The sequence below is a fragment of the Melanerpes formicivorus genome, unplaced genomic scaffold, assembly GCF_026170545.1.
Source record: "Melanerpes formicivorus ecotype bairdi unplaced genomic scaffold, bMelFor1.0.p_v2 SCAF_37, whole genome shotgun sequence".
In the NCBI taxonomy this organism is placed as follows: Eukaryota; Metazoa; Chordata; class Aves; order Piciformes; family Picidae; genus Melanerpes; species Melanerpes formicivorus.
This window is the reverse complement of record NW_027142389.1, coordinates 1,759,460-1,781,763: the sequence shown is the minus strand read 5'-3', so window position 1 is coordinate 1,781,763 and position 22,304 is coordinate 1,759,460. Positions and strand designations below refer to the sequence as shown.

At 48.7% G+C, this 22,304-nt stretch overlaps 1 protein-coding gene across 2 annotated transcripts; it reads left to right on the top strand.

The window, feature by feature from the left end:
* Positions 1–1,060: 1,060 nt before the first annotated feature.
* On the top strand, positions 1,061–22,304 carry CENPI (centromere protein I). 2 transcript variants are annotated; one of them, XM_068157480.1, is made up of 21 exons: positions 1,061–1,111; positions 1,815–2,135; positions 2,791–2,928; positions 4,854–4,972; positions 5,453–5,560; positions 7,324–7,372; positions 7,953–7,999; positions 8,788–8,877; positions 10,447–10,566; positions 10,826–10,987; positions 11,198–11,318; positions 11,498–11,589; positions 11,903–12,020; positions 12,107–12,171; positions 13,107–13,204; positions 13,879–14,014; positions 15,124–15,248; positions 16,705–16,753; positions 17,861–18,094; positions 19,776–19,817; positions 21,508–22,304. In XM_068157480.1, exons 2-21 carry the CDS (start codon positions 1,940–1,942, stop codon positions 21,634–21,636), a joined length of 2,238 nt encoding a protein of 745 aa, XP_068013581.1. In that variant the 5' UTR covers positions 1,061–1,111; positions 1,815–1,939; the 3' UTR covers positions 21,637–22,304. The 2 variants fall into 2 exon arrangements, with proteins under 2 accessions (XP_068013581.1, XP_068013582.1); XM_068157481.1 differs by lacking the exon at positions 1,061–1,111 and having other exon boundaries at positions 1,776–2,135.

The window sequence follows — 22,304 nt, the reverse complement described above, 5'->3', positions numbered from 1 at the left end:
ATCTCCCATTCTTTACAGGCTACCTCCAGTTCATCCCAAGTGATATAGAACTTGCTTTGAATCCTGACAAAACGCTTCGTTTACCCTGCCCCCAACTTGAGTTATTGATCACGTTTTCATTCAAAAGCCAATAAACCTGCCACCAGCTGGAAGCCCGTGGTGCGCATCCCTCCCCAACGAGCTGAATCGCTGCAACCTTTGTTGGCCAGCTGCCCCTCAGCCCCTAACTCACTTTGGAAAGAAGCGCTCGGTCTTCTGGGAGGGAAACTCCAGAGACACCAAAGGAATGGATGGGGAATGTTTTGCATGGCAAAGCTTTAGCCCTGCGGAACTCTCAAGGCTGGAGATGAACTCTGAAAACGGTTCCCTCCTTTTGCACGCTGTCAAGTATGCATTCCTGATCCACAGCAGCTGCTCTGTGTTCTTCGGTACAGAGGAAGCCAGGACCGTTCTTGAAGCTCAGTAACGATGAATTCTCTATTCATCTAGATTGGGTTGACCTCCATCCTTGCCCCTCTCAGCATTAGCAAGCTATTTTTGGAAGCTGCCCGTCCTCTTCGCTTGTCACAGGCGATAAGGCGCCAAGAACTATTCCAGTCCTTTGGTACAGACCACGATGCTAATTTACTCTTCCCATCTTTTATTTCCCTGAGCTTTTATCTCCAAGACCCTCATTTCATTCCCGTCAGCCTCATTCGACCCCTGAGGGATGGCCGCGGCCGGCCTCTTCCACAGCCAGATCGCTGCTGAGGGGGCGGGAGGTTGGCGGGGGGGGAACGTCCGAGGAGTGACCCTAGCTGCGCTCTCCCTGAGCCAGCCCCTGGGGTAACAGAGGGCTGACACCGCCTACCGCCGACCCCAACCCGCTCCAACCCTCCTAAGGTAAGCCCCGCCCCGCCGCCGCCCCACCCCCGCACGCAGGCCGAGACCTCTGCGTGCACGCGCGGCCGCCCGCGCCCCGGCTGCCCGCGCCCGGCGGCTGCGCACGCGCGGCAGGCATTGCGCGCGCTTGGGGGCGGAGGCGCGGCCCCGCCCCGTGGCGAGCCGCGCATGCGCGGGCGGCGGCGCCCAGGTTTGAATTGCAGGCGGTTGGGGAGCGGCCCTGGCAGAGGTAATTGCGGTGCGGCGATGGTGGGGCGGCTTCGGCGTTGGGTCTTCCGAGGGCGGCCTCTCCCCCTGCGGCGCGGGGCTCCTGCTGCCCTTCTTGGGACTCCGCAGCCTAAGTGCCCGAGCGCGGCGGTGTGGCTGCGCCGGGCCGGGAGGGCCTCCTGTCCCCGCCTTGGGCAGCCCGTGGGGAGCCGCTGTGGGGAGAAGGATGTGCGTGCCTCGGCTGGGGCGGAGGGGAAGGGAAGGGGTGTGCGTGCCAGATATCCCTGTGGAAATGTCTAGTAGCGAAGGGCTGTGCAGCAGAGGGCTCGCTCGTTGTAGGAACCGGTGTTCCAGCCTGTTCTGTTGTCTTCCCCTCCAAACCCTTCTCGTAGAACTCCTGCAAAACAAAGAGCAAAACCAGGTAGAGCAGCTGCTAAGGAATCAGAAAGCTGTAGTTACTCCGAAGTGTGAAGAAGGGAAGAACTGTCATCTACCTGGACTTTGTATAAAGTGTTTGACACTGTCTTGCACGACATCCTGGTCACCAAACTGGAAAAGTATGGACCCGAGGCCTGGACGAGGAATTGGCTGGATGGCTGCACTCCAGAGCTGTGCTCAGCAGCTCAAGGTCCAAATGGAAACCAGTGACAAATGACTCTGTTAGGCTATGCAGGATCTCTCTAAAATCTTTGCCATGAAAATATATTTTTTTCTTTCCTTGCAAGGAACTGCCTCTGATGTTCCTCATCTGTTGGAGACTGGTCTGTTTTCTTCCCTCTTTGGAATGAAGAACTGGAACCCCCATGACAGATAGGTAACGTTTTCCAGCCTCAGCTGGGAGTCTGAAAAGATGCTCCAAGGACAGAGTCCTCAGACCCCAAAGCAGCCTCTGCAAGTTCATAAGAGTCAAACTGATCTCTCTGCATGGCGAAAAGGAGGGACAACTAACGGTGACAAAAGTGTCCAGAATCATCACTCTCCTGATGGTCAAAAAAATGACAGTGAGCAAGGCTCCCTCGAGCAAGCCCTGAGCTACTTTGAGAAAGGTAAATAGCAGTTTTAAGGTTAGCTGCTTAAGACAGAAAAGATAAGAAGTTAAGTCTTAAAGTCTAATTTTACCTGCTGTTTTCTTTCTTTAATACCTGAGCTTTGTAATATTTCCTTGATGTCTTGGAAGGTTTTCATAGAGTGGGTTGGGTTGGAAGGGACCTTAAAGATTATCCAGTTCCAACTCCCTGCCATGGACAGGGACATGTCCCACCAGCCCAGGTTGCTCAAAGCCTCATCCAACCTGGCCTGGAACACCTCCAGGGAGGGATCATCCACAGGGTACCTGGGCAACATGTTCCAGTGTCTCCCCACCCTCAGTCTAAAGATTTTTTTTCTCATCTCCAGTCTCATTCTCCCCTTTCCCAGCTCAAAGTCATTGCCCCTTGTCCTGGCACTCCAAGCCCTTGCCAGAAATCCCTCCCCAACTCTCTTCTATCCCATTCAGGTACTGGGGATCTGCCCTCTCCCCTTGCTGCATCCCCTCCTGGAGCCATCCTGCAGCCAGGGAGCCTTCACCCCAATTCCCACTTTATCCATTACTATGTAAAGAAACCCAAGAGAAAGGAATATATATGGGCAGTGCAGATAAGTTTGAAAGAGTTAACTTTCAGTTCAGAAGGTGTTTCTAATGTATATTTTCTTTCCCCTCAGTTCCAGACCGTGTCTCCCTGAGAAAGAACCCTGCTCTACAGAAGAGCTTGGCTGCTGTGGAAACCATTGCTCTGCAAAGAGGGTTACCCCCTGAAGGATTTGATGTCTTGCTAAATGTGGCCCTCAGTGGCAAACTTGGTAAAATGTTCACACCCTGCCATTTGTGTCTTCTGTGAATGTCTCTTTCCCCTCTAACCAAACCTGCTTGAGATAAGGAGTTTGTGGTGACTGTGTTGTTAGATTCTTTAGGGTAAAGTTACTTTTTCTGGCATAATTCAGTGTAATTTCTGCCTTCATCCTAAAATTAATCTCAGTTCTTGCTGGGGGGGTGGAATTAGAGCCAGAAGAATCTTATGGCTTGTCACAAGTACTTGTTGAAAAGCTTATTTCCTTTGTAGCTGCAGTTCTCTGAAAGCCTTAAAATGTGTCCTTAGCAACAGTTGTATCTTTTCCTTCTTGTAACAGTTTGTGGTGGTCTCTTTTCTCCCCAAGGTCAAAACAGTTGGAGAAACTGACATAGTTCTAGTAAGTTTGTACTGTTATGAATGCTTACAAATATGTCAGGGAAGATGGGGCCAGACTCTTCTCAGTGGTCCCCAGTGACAGGATAAGAGGCAACAGGCATAAACTTGCATAGAGGAAGCTCCATCTAAGCATGGGAAGTCACCTCTTTACTTTGAGGGTGGCAGAGAACTGGAGCAGGCTGCCCAGAGAGGTGGTGGAATCTCCATCTCTGAAGACTTTCAAGGCCCACCTGGTTGTGTCCCTGTGTGACCTTCCCTTCTTTAGTAAGTTCTCCCTAAACTTTCACAGGGTATTTCACAGAATATTTCTAGTGGGAAGAGACCTCCAAGATCATCCAGTCCAACCCTCTAAGCCAAGAGGAGTACACAGAATTCTTTCCCCACTGTGCAAGCAGTTTAGTGGTCTTCCTTGAAAATGACCTTCAGGACAGTAACCTGCTGGTGTGTTGCTGACAGTCCTGTGTGCTTTTGCTGAAGGAGTTTGGTTGCTTAATATTGCAAGAATTTTTTGTTACTTTTGGTTCCCTTGCCAAGAAACCAAAGTCTGTTTCAGTAAAACCACTCTATAGCCATACAATCACAGAATGGTTTGGGTTGGAAGGGACCTCCTAAGGTCATCCAGTCCAACCCCCCTGCAGTCAACAGGGGCATCCTTCCCTAGAGCAGGTTGCTCAGAGCCTTGTCCAGCCTGACCTTGAATAGCTCCAGGGATGAGGCCTCAACTACCTCCCTGGGCAACCTGTTGCAGTGTTCCACCACCCTCATGGTGCAGAACTTGTTCCTAACATCCAATCTAAATTTGCTCTCCTCTCATTTCAAACCACTGCCTCTCATCCTATCACAGCAGGCCTTTGCAAACAGTCCCTCTGCAGCCTTCTTGTAGCCCCCTTCAGTTACTGGAAGGCTGCTGTTAGGTCTCCCCAGAGCCTTCTCTTCTCCAGGCTGAACAACTCCAGCTCCCTCAGCCTGTCCTGGCATAGATGTTCCAGCCCCTGCTCATTTTTGTGTCTTTCCCCATGGACCTGCTCCATCAGGTCCATGTCCTTCCCATGTTGAGGGCTCCAGAGCTGGACACAGTACTGCAGGTGAGGTCTTCCCAGAGCAGAGCAAAGTGGCAGAATCACCTCTCTCCATCTGCAGGCCACACTGCTTTTGATGGAGCCTAAGCTGCCATTGTCCTGGGCTGCAAGCACACACTGTTGCTTCATGTCCAGCTTCTCATCCACCAGCCCCCCCAAATAATTTTCTGTAGGGCTGCTTTCAATTTCATCATCCCCCAGGCTGGATTGACATCTGGGATTGCCCTAGCTTAGGTGCAGGACCTTGCACATATTTTTTTTCAAGCTGGAAAGAAGTACTTCAAGTATCTTTTTGTTGTGTGGTCTAGAGAAGTTCATACTAGACTCCTGTGCACCGTTGCTTTGAGCAGTGAAGCTGTGAAAAGCCTTGTCTAGAGGGAGTTTTGACTTAAACTGCAGAACCACCTCAAGGGACCTGTTGCATAAGCACCATCTTATTTCTGAAGTGTTTGTTTTCCAGCTGATACAGTGAATGCTCGTTTACTGAAGAGCCTGGTTCCAGCCTCAGTCGTACCAGAAGGTTCTGTGGTTTCAGCTGTGTCTTGGCTCTGTGTCGGCAAATGTTCAAGCAACGTCCAGGTAACTTCATGCATGTTTACAGTAGTTGGTGCTGCTGCACAGGAATGATGAGAGGTGGTTCTCAGGACCCCAAAAAATCCTGCAGTCTTCATGTCCAAGGTTCTTCAATAAGATGCTGCCATTTAGAGAGCTTGGCAGACCTGTTGCTGGGAAAGCAGCAGGGTCTGTCAGGTTCCCGCTGGGTTCTGTCAGGTTCCCGCTGGGTTCTGTCCTTCAATGTCTTTCTTGTAATGAGGGGCCCTCAGATCATAGCTGAGTGTTAGCACATGTTCAAAACTGAGCTTTTTCCATTCTGATATGGCAGCTGGTGCTCTTCTCAGACTTCCTTCCACAGCTGAATTATCCCTTTACTGTCTATCTGTAGCTGCCTGGTTGTCCTCGAGAATGGCAGGTCCGATTGTCTCAGACTGGCCAGTGACTGTTCTGCCTTTCTGTTGCCCATCACTTCCTGTAATATGACTTTTCCTCCCCTCTCTGCAGCTGCTCTTCATAAGATGGCTGATCACAATGTTTGACTACATTGATTGCAAGGAGCAGCTTCGTGCCCTGTATGGTGTCTTCTTTTACTTACTGCAAGATGAGAAGATGGTAAGAAGAGCTGAATAAACTTAAATGTTTGCTAACAGTATGTATATCAACCCACAGAGACCATGTCCTGATGGCTGGAATTGTTTGTTTCATCTTATTTTTGCATTCTAAGGTGGCTGGATCATTTAGCTTAAGAATCAAGGGGGTACTGTTTGATGATTCTAGTTTCAGTGCTGTGGTCTAGATGTTTAAAGATGTTTCCAAGAATTATTGTTCTGCATCCCCCAGAGTGACAGTCTCTGCTGTCTGAATTCCCAAGAGTAACTGTGCTGCTGCTGCTGCAGTCTCTGGGATTGCCTTTGATGTCAGGCATTAGCAGGTGAAGGCTCCCCTGCTGGGGAGAAACTGACTTGTATACCTTGGGCTAAACCAAAAAAAGCCTTTTAGAGCATTACTTATTTAAAGGTGAGACATTCCAAATGCTGTTCTACTTAATTGTCTTGAAATGCAGCTTAAATGGAGAACAAGCCACCAGGAGATTCTTGGCTAGGTGGCAACTATGAAATCCAAGTGGTGGAATATTGAAGTGTTTGGATTCAGTTAAGATGAGCTTGACAATGATGTTAGATGGGAAGCTGTGATTATTCTTTCAGCTTATAATGTTTTGTAGCTAAGACTTTTTAGAGTTCCAGAAGCTTAGAGTTACATTTCTTGCAAAGTTTTAAAGGGGTTACAGAATCCCAGAATGTTAGGGCTTGGAAGGGACCTCAAAAGCTCATCCAGTCCAACCCCCCCTGCCAGAACAGGATCACCTGGAGCAGGTCACACAGGTAGGGTTTGAATGTCTCCAGAGAAGGAGACTCCACAACCTCTTTGGGCTCTGTCACCCTTACAAGGAAAAAGTTTTCCCCATATGTTGACATGGAACCTCCTCTGCTCCAGCTTGCACCCACTGCACATCCCTGAGCAGAGCCTGGCTCCATCCTCCCGACACTGCCCTTCAAGTCTTAATAAACATGAGCCCTTAGGCTCCTCTGCTCCAAGCTGAAGAGCCCCAGCTCCCTTAGCCTTTCCTCATAATGGAGATGTAATCTTTTCATAGAACTGAATTTCTTTGTGTTTAGAAGAGCATTTTCAGGCATGATGGGCCAATTGTGAAGTGCACCTGAGTCAGTGCGAAGCTAAGACCCTTACCACCTCAGCTGTAGTTAGAAGCTCAAATAAATGATTTCCTTTTGAAACTGTGGTTTCAATTTCACTGTTGACTCCTGAAATAGGTAGACTATGTCCCAAGATCCAAGCTCATAGAAGAGGGGTTGCTGTAGGACTGCTCATAGTGCAGATAATCACAGAAAGCCAGGTTGGAAGGGGCCTCAGGGATCATCTGGTCCAACCTTTCTAGGTAATGGTATAGTTTAAATGAGACGGCCAAGCAGCCTTCAGCCCTGCCTGAAGCAAGGATGGAAAAAAGCCTTCTTGCTAGGAGAAAATAGTTCAAGTAAGGAAAAAAAGCCACTGATTGTTTTTCTTGTAACAATATTTGCATAAGCAGAAAAACTCCCAGTTCCTCTAGCAATATTCTAATGAAAGCTTACAGTATTAGCCAGGTCAATAACACTTCTCACTGTGACAGTGACGTGTCTCTTGTCTAAAGCATGCTGCTTCCTAAGGGCAGGTAGGCATCCTCTGCCCCACTGGGCATACAGTGATGACTTGAGACAGCAGAAGAAACTATTAGCTTGTGAAGCCTCTTTGTTGCTTTGGTGCACCCTGGTTAGCAGGCTGCACTGGCAGGGTACTTCATTGCTGCCTTTTCTTTGCAGTGCCCTTATGTCTGCCACCTGCTCTATCTGCTGACCAGGAAAGAAAGTGGTGAGTCCAACTGTATTCCATTCAGACCATTTTGTTTCTTCTGTTTGCTGGCATTGCCTTTTCTACTAGTGGAGCTAATGCAGTGGCTAGCTAATATACAGATACAGAGTTAACCAGGTTGGAAAAGACCTTTGAGATCATCAGGTCCAACCTGTCACCCAACACCATCTAATCAATTAAACCATGGCACTAAGTGCTTCATCCAGTCTCTTTCTAAACACCTCCAGTGATGGTGACTCCACCACCTCCCTGGGCAGCACATTCCAATGGCCAATCTCTCTTTCTGTGAAGAATTTCTTCCTAACATCCAGCCTAAACCTCCCCTGGCACTGCTTGAAACTGTGTCCTCTTGTTCTGTCACAGGTTGCCTGGGAGTAGAACATACTGCTTTCAAGGCAAGGAAAGATGAGTGATAGTTTAGCTTGAGCTGTGGGACTTGGTGAATTGGAAACTTATCCACAAGCAAGAGTGGTTCTGCTTGCTTTGCCCTGGCTGTCTATCCTAAAAGTGCTATTGGCTTTTTGCTCAGATGTCTGAGTGTGGTTTTTTAAACACATTGTGCTCTTCATTGTATTTCCAGTCAAGCCTTTTCGGGTCAGGAGACTGCTTGAGCTCCAAGCAAAAATGGTGAGTTGCTTTCAAACCTTGGAGGGTTGGAACAGTGGTTATGAATGCAGCTGGTGAGACTGGTGCCTTTGCAGGGTGGGAAAGAGTGGCTAGTGTCCCAGGAGAGGATTAGGCTTGGAACTGCAGACTGTAGTTTTGCCTTGTCTGTCTTGAATGTGTACTCCCTACATTTAATTAGTGTTTTATGAGCCCATGCTCTGTTTTGTGGCAAGGTGTGGTTAAAAACCCTGAAGCAAGAGCTGCTTCTTTCTTTTTTTCCTATTATTACTTCTCTATTAATCTTTTCCCAGTGGACTCAAAAATGAATAGAACAGAATTAACCAGGTTGGAAAAGACCTTTGAGATCATCAAGTCCAACCCAGCACCATCTAATCAACTAAACCATGGCACCAGGTGCCTCATCCAGGCTCTTCTTAGAAACATACAATTGCAGAAGATCTTTTGGGTGTTTTGTGTCAGGAAAAACTGGTAGCTCTAATGCTTTTGGAGCATTTAGAGAGCAGAAGATGTTAGTTTTCATAGCTTAAACTGTTCCATTTACTTTTTGTTACAGTTATGAGTACAGACAGTTCCTTCTTCAATCCCCTTCCCATGGTATTTCATTGACACATTTTCTGGTTTGGGTTTTTTTCCCCCCAGTTGTTCTTCTGAGGTTACTTACTGATAGGTAACTTGAGAAGGCTTTTAGTAATCACTGCCTGGGTTTTAGCTTCTGGAAAACCTTAATCAGCTTCTAATCTAAAAGCATACCCTCACCTATTTGTTCCTCCTCTTCTGCTGTTTGACAGGGACTGCAGTGTCATCTACAGGCTCTACTATCCCTTTACAAACTCTTCTGCCCTGAGCTGGTGACCATAACCCTTCCTGGGAAAATGAAGGTAAGGATTTAGACTTTCATCTGTTTGAAACCAGTACTTAGGAGAGTATTCACAGAATGGTTTAGGTTGGAAGGGACCTTGAGGATCATCCAGCTCCAATTTCCCCCTGCCGTGGGCTGGATCAACTTCTGCTAGCCCAGGTTGCTCAAGGCCTCATCCAGCCTGGCCTTGGACACCTCCAGGGAGGGGGCATACACAGCCTCCCTGGGCAACCTGTTCCAGTATCTCAACCACCCTCACTGGCAAGAATTTCTTCCTAATCTCCAGTCTCAGTCTCCCCTCCTTGAGCTTAAAGACATTCACCCTCACCCTATCACTGTTAACCCTTGTGAAAAGTTCCTTCCCAGTTTTCTTGTAGCCCCTCAGGTACTGGAAGGCTGCTCTAAAGTCTCCCCAGAGCCTTTTTTTCTCCAGACTGAACAGCCCCAACTTTCTCAGCCTCTCCCCATAGGGGAGGTGCTCCAGACCTCTGATCATCTTCGTGCCTGCCACTGGACTCATTCTAGCAGCTTGTACCAGACTTTCCAATTCAGCTGTAGCAGAATTTAGCAGTGAAGAATTCTGTATCTTGTTTGCAGTGAGTTAAAATGAGGCTTAGATGAGGATTCTTTGCCTTGAGTTCTGTTCTCTCTTCAGCATAATGTGATGATTTGGAATGGAATGACCTCTGCCTTTGTCCTTGTGTGGATTACTTTAGTCCTCCTCTGTGCATTCTTGCTGTTGAGGTGGGGTTGTTCAGACTGGAGAAGGCCCTGGGGAGACCTAATAAGAGGCCTTCCAGTACCTGAAGTGGGCTACAAGAAGACTGCAGGGGTACTGTTTGCAAAGGCCTGCAGGGATAGGATGAGAGGCAATGGTTTGAAATTAGAGGAGAGCAGATTTAGATTGGATGTTAGGAACAAGTTCTGCACCATGAGGGTGGTGGAACACTGCAACAGATTGCCCAGGGAGGTAGTTGAGGCCTCATCCCTGGAGCTATTCAAGGTCAGGCTGGACAAGGCTTTCAGCAGCCTGCTCTAGTAGAGGATGTCCCTGCTGACTGCAGGGGGGTTGGACTTAGGTGAGTTTTGGAGGTCCTTTCCAACCCAAACCATTCTATGATTCTACAACTCTTGAAATCTAGTTCAAAGGTGAAGAATCTGCTAAGTGGTGAGTTCTGTGCTGTGACAGGGGGGACTAGGGGGAATGGAATGAAGCTGGAGGTGGGGAGATTCAGGCTGGAGGTGAGGAGGAAGTTCCTCACCATGAGAGTGGTGAAGCCCTGGAATGGGTTGTCCAGGGAGGTGGTTGGGGCACCATCCCTGGAGGTGTTTAAGCCTAGGCTGGATGAGGCTCTGGGCAGCCTGATCTAGTGTGGGGTGTCCCTGCCCATGGCAGGGGGGTTGGAACTAGATGATCCTTGTGGTCCCTTCCAACCCTGACTGATTCTATGATGACAATCCAGCCTCGTGCTCTGCCAAGCGCAGAGCGCTGCACAAACATCCCCCTGGTGACATCAGAATGCACTACTCTCAGTGTCCATTTCTCTGAGTTTGGCCTCCTGCACTGATGTCTGATTTATGTTTTCAGAATTTCTTCAAGAATTCAGAGGGCCCTTGGAAAGCAGCAATCAACACTGTAAGGAGAAGAAACTTTCCAGTCCACCAACCACTGGTTTTGGGCACAGCTCCACCTCAGTCACGAAAAAGGGTAAGTTGCAGGCCTAAGGCAGACCCCAGCCAGTGCCCAGCAGCTGTTTTTAGGATGAATATTGACAAATCATGGGAGTCAGGCTTTATTTCAGCACTGGGAAGGGTGGAGTAGCTATGTAGAAATGTAGCATTCCCATTGTATTGAAAGCCTGGAGACCTTTTTTGGCAAACAAGGTCTTTATGGGAGCACGGGTAACAAGTGTCCTTGATTGCATTGGAAACAAGAGTCATTGCTCTTCATTTATGTTTTTCTGCAGAAGTGGAATGCTCAGCTGATTGTACCTGCAAGCACTACAAGCAGAAACAATTTAGAAGAGAGCAGGGGAAACAATGTTGATTTGTACAGTACAAGTCAGTCTTTTCCAGTGGAGCAGCTGCAGACTTTTCCCCAGCTTCTACAGAATATCCACCATCTAGAGGTGAGTCTCTGTTCACTGCCTGTTTTGAGAGACCAAAAGGTGTTTGTGTGAATAGTGTGAGGGGCTACCTAGTTCTGATAGAGCATCTAGCCCTCTCTGAGGATGATGGATGAGTCTTGGAGATGGTAAAAGGATTGGGCAACTCATGCAATGAGGTTATCTGGCCATTTGCTGATGTAAGTATTTAACTTGTTCTGATTTCTCTTGCAGTTTCCTTCCCAGATGGCTTCAGTGCTAACAAACCCTTTACTGCTTCACTACATGAATTGTGTCAAAGATGAATCTGTTCACCTGAGGCTTTACTTTTGGATGAGCCAGGCTCTTCAGGAAGGTAGGTGTCTAGGATTTGCATGTTAGGGAAGTAAAGGATGCCTGAGGCTTTCCACTTTTCAAGAGTGGCACTTTGCTATTCAGATTTGTAGTGATAGTCACACAGTGTTAAAACAACTGCTGGAAGAGAACTTATTCTTGCTGGGCCCATCTTCAGACACAGTCTTCTGTCCTGTTTAGAATGCACCTGGTGTGTGGCTGATAATCACCAAAATGAAGAAGAGTTCAAGGTCTTCCTGGAAACTGTCTACAGGACAGAGTGTTTCTTGCAGGTAAGTGCCTGCTTTGTGGAAGCTCACAAGGGTTTCATAAAGCCTTCCCTTAAAGCACTTCTGGGGCTTGCCTGTTTCCAGTAGTGTCTAAGCAGTGTCTGGAGGGAATAAAATCCATACTGTTACAGCCAGTCAATAGTCTGGAGATGGCCTTGTTCTCTGCAGAAAAGAGAACCTGAGAGTGATGATATCATATCCTGGTGAACATGTATGGCAGGAAGAAGGTCTAAGCCCCTTTCTTTCTCCAGGGTGAAGTGAGAATGAAAAGCTGCAGGCATATGAGTGTTTGAATGTTCATTTTCTGCTTTGTTAGGAGGGTTTCAATTCCTGTGAAGAGTTCCTGTATAAGAGCCTTCCTCTCTGGGATGGTGTCTGCTGCCAATCACAAATCCTCAGACTTGTGAGTTGGATCCCCCTCAGCAGCTTCTCTGGTATGTGCTGCAGACCCTCTGGGTGGGGCTGGACAGGGATGGAGTTTGTGCACAGGTATCACAATGCTTTTTTTCATGTGTTTCAGAAATGAAGTCACAGCTCTATGATCCCCTGGCACAGCTCTTTTTCACATCATCACTTTATTTTAAGGTAATTTGGGTACAGTGGCAGTTTGCTTCTGGTTGATGTTGCTGTCTACACTTCTTGTCAGGTCTAACAGCTGAGGGATTTCTGTAGGGAGCTTCTCTTGAGGAAGCCTGTGCCCAAATGAGGGTCAAACATCTATCATAGTATCAGTCAGGGTTGGAAGGGACCACAAGGATCATCTAGTTCCAACCCCCCTGCCATGGGCAGGGACACCCCACACTACATCAGGCTGCCCAGAGCCTTGTCCAGCCTGGGCTTAAACACCTCCAGGAACAGGGCCTCAACCACCTCCCTGGACAACCCATTCCAGGGCTTCACCACTCTCATGGGGAAGAACTTCCTCCTCACCTCCAGCCTGAATCTCCCCACCTCCAGCTTCATTCTATTCCCCCTAGTCCTATCACTACCTGAGATCCTGAGCAGTCCCTCCCCAGCCTTCCTGTAGCCCCCTTCAGATACTGGAAGGCCACAATGAGGCCACCTCGGAGCCTTCTCTTCTGTAGACTGAACAGCCCCAACTCCTTCAGTCTGTCCTCGTAGGAGAGGTGCTCCAGCCCTCTGCTCATCCTTGTGGCCCTTCTCTGGAGACCTTCCAGCACCTCCATCTGCTTATGAAACATGGGCAGTTTGAGTGCCTTATAAGAGATTTTAGACTGGGATTAAACTGGAGCAGTGGGATTAAAAAGAGCTGCTGGTACACCAGACCCCAGTTGGTTTGTTGTACTGCCATTTCAACTCAGTGTTTGAAACTTGCCTTCTCCAGGACAAACTATTTAACACCTGCCTTCAGTTCAATGGAACAGGCACTCTGTCACCTGGAGAAACTCATTGATGTCTTCTGTGTATATCAATTCTCATGGCTCTTTCTTTTTGTTCTTGCTTAGTATTGTTGACTTCTGTAACTTGCCACCACCCTGTGTTCTTGTTGCCCCTTGCAGTGCAGTGTTCTGGAGAGCCTGACAGAGCTGCTGCAGAACTGGTTAAATTGCCATGTGTTTCATCCAGAGTCAGACTCTGAATCTCAAGTCCACTCTTTGTAAGTTTCTCTGAAAGAAATGCAATGCAGTCTTCATGAGTGGCTTTAAATGTCTGTTCCAGCCCTGTTACCCAGCATAAAGGCTGAATGGAAAGTTGAGAGTGCTGTAATGTGTCTGCCTGTGTTGTAAGCTACTTCATCAATCCTGTTCTTTCTCTTGCCTTAAAAGTGTTTCTATTGCCACTGAAAATGGCAATGTTCATAACTCAAAATCCTTGTAACAGTGGCAGCTGCCTCAGCATAGAAACATGGAAGGGTTTGGGTTGGAAAGGACCTCCATCAATCCAACCCCCCTGCAGTCAGCAGGGGCATCCTCCCCTGCAGCAGGTTGCTCAGAGCAGTTTTGAGCCTGTCTTTGAATATCTCCAGGGATGGGGGCCTCAACTACCTCCCTGGGCAACCTGTTGCAGTGTTCCACCACCCTCATGGTAAAGAAATCATAGAATCAATGAGGTTGGAAAAGACCTCAAAGATCATCAAATCCAGCCTGAGATGTTTGTAATGATGTTGGTAACCATATTTTACTGGCTGTGTGGATGAAGAAATGTTGCTGAGTGCTCAATGGGGCAGATGGATAAACATCAGGGGGTTTTCTAATCACTTCATTTTATCACTTCTTTTTACTGTTTGCAAAGAGCTGTCCCAGCTAACACTGCAGCCTGTCCTTCCTGCAGGGCTACCACCCAGTCTGGGCTGGTGAACGTGGTGGCTGAGCTGATCCACTTTGTCGGGCGGATATCTACAGTCGCCTTACGCTTGGAAAGCAGCTCTTCCTTCCTGCTGCACTTCATCCTCAGCTTCTATGAGACTGTAGGTATCCCCTTCACGTTGTCTTTCAAAAATCCCAACACTCTCAGGCTCTTTGCATGATTGTTTTCTGTGCATTTTGAAGCTGGAGCATGATACTGCCTTCCTCCTGGTGTTTTGCAGAGCTCTGCCGTTAAAGGATGTTCCAAACTGTTGCTCCACCCACAGGTGGCAGCTGCTGCATCCACAGGCAGAAGTATCACAGTATCATTCAGGGTTGGAAGGGACCACAAGGATCATCTAGTTCCAGCCCCCCTGCCATGGACAGGGACACCCCACACTAGACCAGGCTGTCCAGAGCCTCATCCAGCCTGGGCTTAAACACCTCCAGGGATGGGGCCTCGACCACCTCCCTGGACAACCCATTCCAGATAGTAAATTAAATTCCAGATAGTAAATTAAATACCCTGCTTGAAAGCAGATGCTCTTAAGTCATAGAATCATAGAAGGGTTGGGGTAGGAAGGGACCTGCAAAGGTCTAGTCCAACCCCCCTGCAGTCAGCAAGGACATGTGGTATATAGAATCATAGAATTGTTAGGGTTGGAAGGGACTTCAAGGCTCAGCCAGTTCCAACCCCCCTGCCATGGCCAGGGACACCTCACACTGCAGCAGGTTGCTCACAGCCACATCCAGCCTGGCTGCAAAAACCTCCAGGGATGAGGCTTCTACCACCTCTCTGGGAAACCTGTTCCAGTCTCTCACCACCCTCATGGGGAAGAACTTCTTCCTAACATCCAATCTCAATCTACCCACTTCTAGATTTGTTCCATTCCCCCCAGTTCTATCACTCCCTGACACCCTAAAAAGTCTCTCCCCAGCTTTCCTGTAGCCCCCTTCAGATACTGGAAGGCCAAAATTAGGTTTCTCTTCTCTAGACTGAAGAGCCCCAACTCCCTCAGTCTGTCCTCATAGGCAGACACTGAGATATGAACTCCTGAATGTGCCTCATACTGCAAAGGAAACAAATGGAATTGCCTCACCCCAGTCTTCCCTCCTAGGTGAAGTTGATAGAGCTGACTGAAATGCAGTATCATGCTCTGATTTGCTCTTAGGTGCTTCAGGGTTTGTTAATAGCAGTCATAATCCACCAGGATTTGCTTCATTCCTGCAGGTGTGTGACATATACCTGAGGTACAATCTGCCTTTGTTGATATTGCCTCCTGCTGGAGTTTTCTACCCAGCACTTCTCAGCATGAGTCCTGTCACCCTGAATCAGCTCTGCTACCTGATGTACAGGTACTACAAACCCTTGTGGGCTGTAGGGACTCCTTGTCTGCTCTTTCAGCCTTCTGGAGATTGCTTTGTAAAACCTGAAGTCTGCTTCCTCTTACCCTGCAGAACAGGAGTGAACATTCCAGCTGTGTCCTTTTCTCCTGGTGCAGGATTCTGTAGCTGTAGTTCATACTCTCTGCTTTCAGTCTCTCACCCCAAACAGCAGGATGCTGCCCTCTGTCCTGTGTCAGTTTACATATCTTTGATATGTGAAGGAGGGAGTTCCCATATTGTTTTGAGAGAACTCAAGTCAGCCAGCTGGAATGAATGGTAGTTAGCTATACAACTTAGAGATGCATAGAATGGTTTGGGTTGGAAGGGACTTCCAAAGCTCATCCAGTCCAACTCCCCTGCAGTCACCAAGGACATCCTGCACTAGATCAGGTTGCCCAGAGCCCTGACAAGGATGGGGCCTCAACTGCCTCCCTGGACAGCCTGTTCCACTGTTCTACTACCCTCATGTTAACTTATTCCTGATATCCAGCTTACATCTCCTCTTCTCTCCTTTCAAACCATTATCACTCATCCTATCACTTCAGGTCTTTGGAAACAGTCCCTCTGCAGCCTTCTTGTAGTCTCCTTCAGCCACTGGAAGCCTGCTCTTAGGTCTGCCTGGAGCCTTCTCTTCTCCAGGCTGAACATCCCCAGCTCCCTCAGCCTGTCCCCACAGCAGAGGTTCTCCTTTATATACTTTGACCACAAGACTTTTCCTTGCTGAGTGCTGGGTAGGAAGCACTTCTGCCACCTCCAGACTCTGTGGGAGGAGGGAATTTTGTGGTGCCTGCAGGTCAAAGGACAGCAGTGTTCAGCTCTCTGCAGGATCCACCATCATGGCTGCTGTTCTTGGCCTTGTTAGTTCCAGTGGTTGCATTTGAGGGGAAGAGTAGCCAACTGCTGACAGCTGGCACAGGGCTCTCCATGTGGCTTTCTGTCTAAGGAGTCTGCAGGGTAATTAATGTGACAGGATGGTCTCTGGGAAATAAGAGGAGCTAATGCTTTACTATGTAGAACAACTGTCAAGTTGCATTACTTCCAGTGGCTTCTGTTTCTCTGCCTAGTGAATGAAAGCCTCCCTCAAAAATCCCCTGCATGGTTTACTGATATTTTTTAAGGCTGCCTGTCCATTCTTCCTTGCTTCCTTCATGAAGGTGACTGTGCCTGGCAAATCACTTGTCTTAAACATTCAAGGGCTGTTTGAGTCCCCCCCTTCTTTCCCTGGAAAGGATGTGTCTATGCCATGTAACAAAGTCCCTTTGAATTCTTTTCCATCCTGTTTTTCACTGATAGATTTTGATCTCTCTCATGGAGGAAAATAATCTTAAGCATTCCTCCAGGTTTGTTTTTTTCCAGCTCTGGTAGGTAGGGGAAAAAAAAACGATTGCAGCCTCCTAACTTTCTCTCTTGTTGGGTTTGCTTTCAGGTATCGAACCAACTTGGTGGCTGCAAAGAAAAATGAGCTGAGTAAAAAGGTACTGGGGAGGGCAAGTCTGATAGAATAGAATGAACCAGGTTGGAAAAGACCTTTGGGATCATCAAGTCCCAGCCTATCACCCAACACCATCTAATCAACTAAACCATGGCACCAAGCACCCCATCCAGTCTTTTCCTAAGCACCTCCAGTGATGGTGACTCCACCACCCCCCTGGGCAGCACATTCCAATGGCCAAGCTCTCTTTCTGTGAAGAACTTCTTCCTAACATCCAGCCTAAACCTCCCCTGGTGCAGTTTGAGACTGTGTCCTCTTGTTCTGGTGCTGGTTGCCTGGGAGAAGAGACCAACCCCCTCCTGCCTACAACCTCCCTTTAGGGAGTTGGAGAGAGCAAGAAGGTCTCCCCTGAGCCTCCTCTTCTCCAGGCTAAGCAACCCCAGCTCCCTCAGCCTCTCCTCACAGGGCTGTGCTCCAGACCCCTCCCCAGCTTTGTTGCCCTTCTCTGGACACCTTCCAGCACCTCAACATCTTTCCTAAACTGAGGAGCCCAGAACTGGACACAGGACTCAAGGTGTGGCCTGACCAGTGCAGTGTACAGGGGCAGAATGACCTCCCTGCTCCTGCTGGCCACATGGTTCCTGGTGCAGGCCAGGATGCTCTTGGCCACCTGGACACATTGCTGGCTCATGTTCAGCCTACTATCAACTGCTGTCCCCAGGTCCCTTTCTGCCTGGCTGCTCTCAGCCACTCTGTCCCCAGTTTGTAGCATTGTCTGGGGCTGTGTGGCCAATGTGTAGAACCTGGCACTTAGAGGTGTTAAATTTCATGCCCTTGGACTCTGCCCATCTGTCCAGCCTGGCAAGGTCCCTCTGCAGAGCTCTCCTACCCTATAACAGATCAACTCCTGCCCCCAGCTTGGTGTCATCTACAAATTTACTGCTGATGGACTCAATGCCCTCATCCAGATCATTGATAAAGATATTGAACGGGATGGGGCCTAGCACTATATGTGCTGGAACAGACCTTAGCAAGGAGTTGGGTTGAAAGGAGGGAAAAGGGATTCTTGTGGCCTTCTGTTAAGGGCTGGAAGGAGCACACCCAGCTGCTTTGAGGATGGTTTTAATGACTCTGTTTTCTTGTCCCTCAGAAAAGCCTGCACTTCAAGATCAGTAGCCAGACATACCAGGTGTACAACCAGTATGTGATAGCTGTGGTAGGTTGTCTGTGGACATCCAATGTGTTCCAGAAGGACACTCATCCTCAGGGTCTTCATATGAGTGATGAACTGCTGGAGGCAACTGCAGTGCAGGAATTCAAAACCAGCTTTAACATTGTCTACCACCCAGCCATGATTGGCTATGCTGTCCAATTCCTGCAGCAGGTAAGGGGGCAGGCCAGCATTTGGGCCTTTGGCAGCACCAGATGTGTCCCTCTCAACATATAGGCTGACTTGTAGAGGCACCTGAGCTTTCAAAAGCTGGTGTGGGATTCTCTGCTTGTGGCACAGTCTTTGTCTGCATGGTCCAAAAGCATCAATGTTCATTTCAGGTGGGAATCTGTGCTTATGGACACTCCAATAGCTGAGCAGTGGAAGAAGTCACTTAGTAAAAGCTTCCCAACAGGTCCTCTTGCCCCACAAAATGTGGACTGACCTTAACATTTGAAACTCCAGAAAAAGAAGGGATGAGGAGTTAAATTGTGTGCAGGTGTGCCCAGGGGACCTTGTTAGCAGAGCTGTCTGGCTCTTGCAGAAGTTTTGGACAATAGTTTATTAAAGAAGTAAAAGTAGCTGCTTCAAGTGCAGCAGTGAGGTGCAGTGCTGAGTTCTGCTAGGGGCTGAGTTCTGCTAGGGGCTGTCTTCCATTCTGGGTGGTCAGTGCAGCTGTGGAATAGTGGAGGGAGCAGCTTGCCTGACTTGTTGCTGCTCTGAGGTTTGCATGCTGCTCTGAGATGGCAGCTTTTGCAGGGCAAGGGGTGCATAAAGATGGCCTTTTGGTGTGAGGAGCACTGGCAGGCTGAAGGGGTGTGCAAGGGTGGCTTCTGGAATGAAGGAAGGGGAAACCTGAGGGTCAAGTTTCAGCCAGGAATGCTGATGGGGAGCACTTCATAAATTTATCTTCCTTTTCTGTCACTTACCTTCTGCCTGAAGCCTTCTCCTCCCCAGGCTGAGCACCCCCAGCTCCCTCAGCCTGAATCTAGGTACTTTGTCTCTGAACCCCCTGTCTTGTCTTTAGCCAGAGAAGACAAGACATTGTTATAGAGAAACTTCTTTTCCTTGATCCTTCTCCTGGTGCAGCAGAATTCATTTTTCATATCTCTTTGCCTAGATCTTTTCTGATTCTTCTCTGTAGCTTTTGTAAGTAAAAAAACCCCAAACACCTTCCCCCCTCAACCAGCCAAACAAAACACCTGAGACAAGCCAGCACACAGGAAAACCTCCCCAACCCCCAAATTTGCTTAGCAGCTGTGACAGATGTGTCTTAAAACAGGGGGAAAAGGTCTTCTTAGCTGCAGTGCCATCTTTTCTTAAACCCTTGAGTGCTGAGCACCAGAGGGCACTGCTCTGCAGCATGCTCAGAGCACAAACAGCAAGCACAGGGTTGGAAAGGGCCTCAAGGATCATCCACTTCCAACCCTTCCTGCCCTGTGCAGGGACACCTCACGCTAGATCAGGCTGCCCAGAGCCACATCCAGCCTGGCCTTAAAAACCTCCAGGGATGGGGTTTCCACCACAGTAATGTTAAGTGTCAGGAGGTTCTCTCCTCTTGCTCTCTTTCTCATTGTTGGAAATGACAATGTTTTGAAGGGGTAACTCTTACACTGTAGAGAGGCAATGGTTAAAGGTATCTCTGTTGCTCTCCAGTAATGCTGCAACAGAGCAAGATGATTTCCACATTACCTTACCACTTGTAGATGCAGTCCCCTGCTGGAAGTCCATTCTGAGACATGATGAAAAGTTTCTTTGCACAGATGCAGTTCCTGATTTAGAAGCAAGCAGAGGCACAACAATGCTTTTTATCTGACTTGAGTCTGTTTGGTGTTTTTTCTCCCCTCTGCTTAAGGCTTTCCCAGATGATGCCACCTTTGACTTCAGTTTAATTAAGGTAAGACTTCTTGGTTTAAGGACATCCTCCACTAGAGCAGGTTGCTCAGAGCCTTGTCCAGCCTGACCTTGAATAGCTCCAGGTATGGAGCCTCAGCCACCTCCCTAGGCAGTCTGTTGCAGTGTTCCACCACCCTCATGGTGAATACAGTATCACAGTATCACAGTATCACCCAGGTTGGAAAGGACCTCGAGGATCATCGAGTCCAACCTGACACCGCAGACCCCATGACTAGACCATGGCACCAAGTGCCACGTCCAATCTCCCCTTGAACGCCTCCAGGGTCGATGACTCAACCACCTCCCTGGGTAACCCATTCCAATGCCGAATGACTCGCTCGGTGAAGAACTTCCTCCTCACCTCGAGTCTGAACCTCCCCTGGCGCAGCTTGAGACTGTGTCCCCTTGTTCTGGTGCTGGTTGCCTGGGAGAAGAGGCCAACTCCCTCCTGGCTACAACCACCCTTCAGGTAGTTGTAGAGGGCAATAAGGTCACCCCTGAGCCTCCTCTTCTCCAGGCTAAACAATCCCAGCTCCCTCAGCCTCTCCTCATAGGGCTTGTGTTCAAGGCCTCTCACCAGCCTTGTTGCCCTTCTCTGGACACGCTCAAGTGTCTCAATGTCCTTCTTAAACTGAGGAGCCCAGAACTGGACACAGTACTCAAGGTGCGGCCTAACCAGAGCAGAGTACAGGGGCACTATGACCTCCCTGCTCCTGCTGGCCACACTATTCCTAATGCAGGCCAGAATGCTATTGGCCCTCCTGGCCACCTGAGCACACTGCTGGCTCATATTCAGGTGGCTGTCGATCAGCACACCCAGGTCCCTCTCTGTTTGGGAGCTCTCCAGCCACTCCGACCCCAGCCTATAGCTCTGCATGGGATTGCCATAGCCAAAGTGCAGCACTCGGCACTTGGACTTGTTGAAAGCCATCCCATTGGACTCTGCCCATCTGTCCAGTCGGTCGAGGTCCCTCTGCAGAGCCTTTCTACCCTCTAATTGACTAACATCTGCCCCTAACTTTGTGTCATCTGCAAACTTGCTGATGACTGACTCTACCCCTTCATCCAGATCATCAACGAATATGTTGAAGAGGACAGGGCCCAGCACTGATCCCTGGGGGACATACCTTGTTCCTAACATCCAATCTCAATCTCCTCTAATTACAAGCCATTGCCCTCCATCCTATCACTGCAGGCCTTTGCCTTCAGGTACTGGTAGGCTGCTATTAGGTCCCCCTGGAGCCTTTTCCAGGCTGAACAACCCCAGCTCCTCAGCCTGGCCTTGTAGCAGAGGTGTTCCAGCCCCTTGATCATTATGGCTCTCCTAGACCCTCTCCATCAGGTCCATGTCCATCCTGTGTTGAGGGCTCCAAGGATGCAGCTCTCCAGGTGAGGTCTCACCAGAGCCAAGTGACAGAATCACCTCCCCATCTGCTGTCCATCCAGCCTAGGATGCCTTTGGCCTTCTGTGCTGCTTGTCATGCCCAAGTTAAGAATGTGGAACACAGAAGTGAAACATTTGGGAGCAGGAGGTGACCTTGTGTGTCTGTGGGTATTTAATAACTAGGCTGCAGACTGGCAAGCTGTGCAAGGTAATATTTGAAGACCTCCTCAGATTGGCTGTAGAAAGTGACAAAGTTATGTCATAGATTGAGAGAATGTCCTGCACATCTGACTCTTTGTTTTTATAGGGACAGAGGTGGAACTGGTATCTGGAATATCTTTATACACAAGGCTTGAAGGGCCTGAAGGCCTTCATCGAAAGCAGCATCAATCGTGTGTCCCAGCCCCCCCATGGCAAAGCAGAGGACCATGAATGAGAGGACAGAGTTTAATGAACTGTGCCACATTCTTCCTTACTCAGAGGACAGAAGCAGAGCAATTAGCCTCATCTGCATTTTTGGACTGATGCCTGTTTTAGGGAAGTGAAGACCTGGACTGCTTGGGCTGGCTTGGTTCACTCCCACTGAGCCCCCTCTTGGCCCTGCTGAACTTAATCAGTCTGAAGCTGCTGAGCTCACACTTTGTATCATCCACACTTTTTAGCCTCACTTTTCTGTTGGAGCATCTGCTCTGAGGGCCAAAAAGAACCACCCCAACAACAACATTTTTCTTCTCAAGGCTGCACTGAGCAACGCTGCTTCATCTCTAAGTGATGCTGATCCCTGACCTGCTTTCTCTTGCTCATTGCAGTGGGTAATGAGAAACAACTGCATGAATTCTTCAGGGGAGCTGTGTACCTGCTGGACTGGAGCACTGTGACTCCCCCAATTTCCTTGCACTGTGTATATATTGGCTTTTAAACAGGCTGACCCAACTGACCCTCCTGAACTCCAGCTTCCTGATGGAGCTTCCAAAAGAGACTTTGTGCTGCCATTGTTTATAGTTGCTCTCCTAAGGCAGCTGGGAAATTGGTGCTCAGCTGATGGGTTATTGATCTGAGCACTTGGAGCCAGCAGGTCACCATTTTCCTATGGATAAGTGTAAA

What these genes read in the sequence shown, in the direction of transcription:
- CENPI (XM_068157480.1), top strand. Translation starts at nt 1,940, where the DNA reads ATGCTCCAAGGACAGAGTCCTCAGACCCCAAAGCAGCCTCTGCAAGTT. An exon ending in GGCCCTCAGTGGCAAACTTG is followed by an intron (nt 2,929 to 4,853) that starts GTAAAATGTTCA and finishes TTTGTTTTCCAG; the next exon opens with CTGATACAGTGAATGCTCGT. An exon ending in CTGTCCAATTCCTGCAGCAG is followed by an intron (nt 18,095 to 19,775) that starts GTAAGGGGGCAG and finishes CCTCTGCTTAAG; the next exon opens with GCTTTCCCAGATGATGCCAC.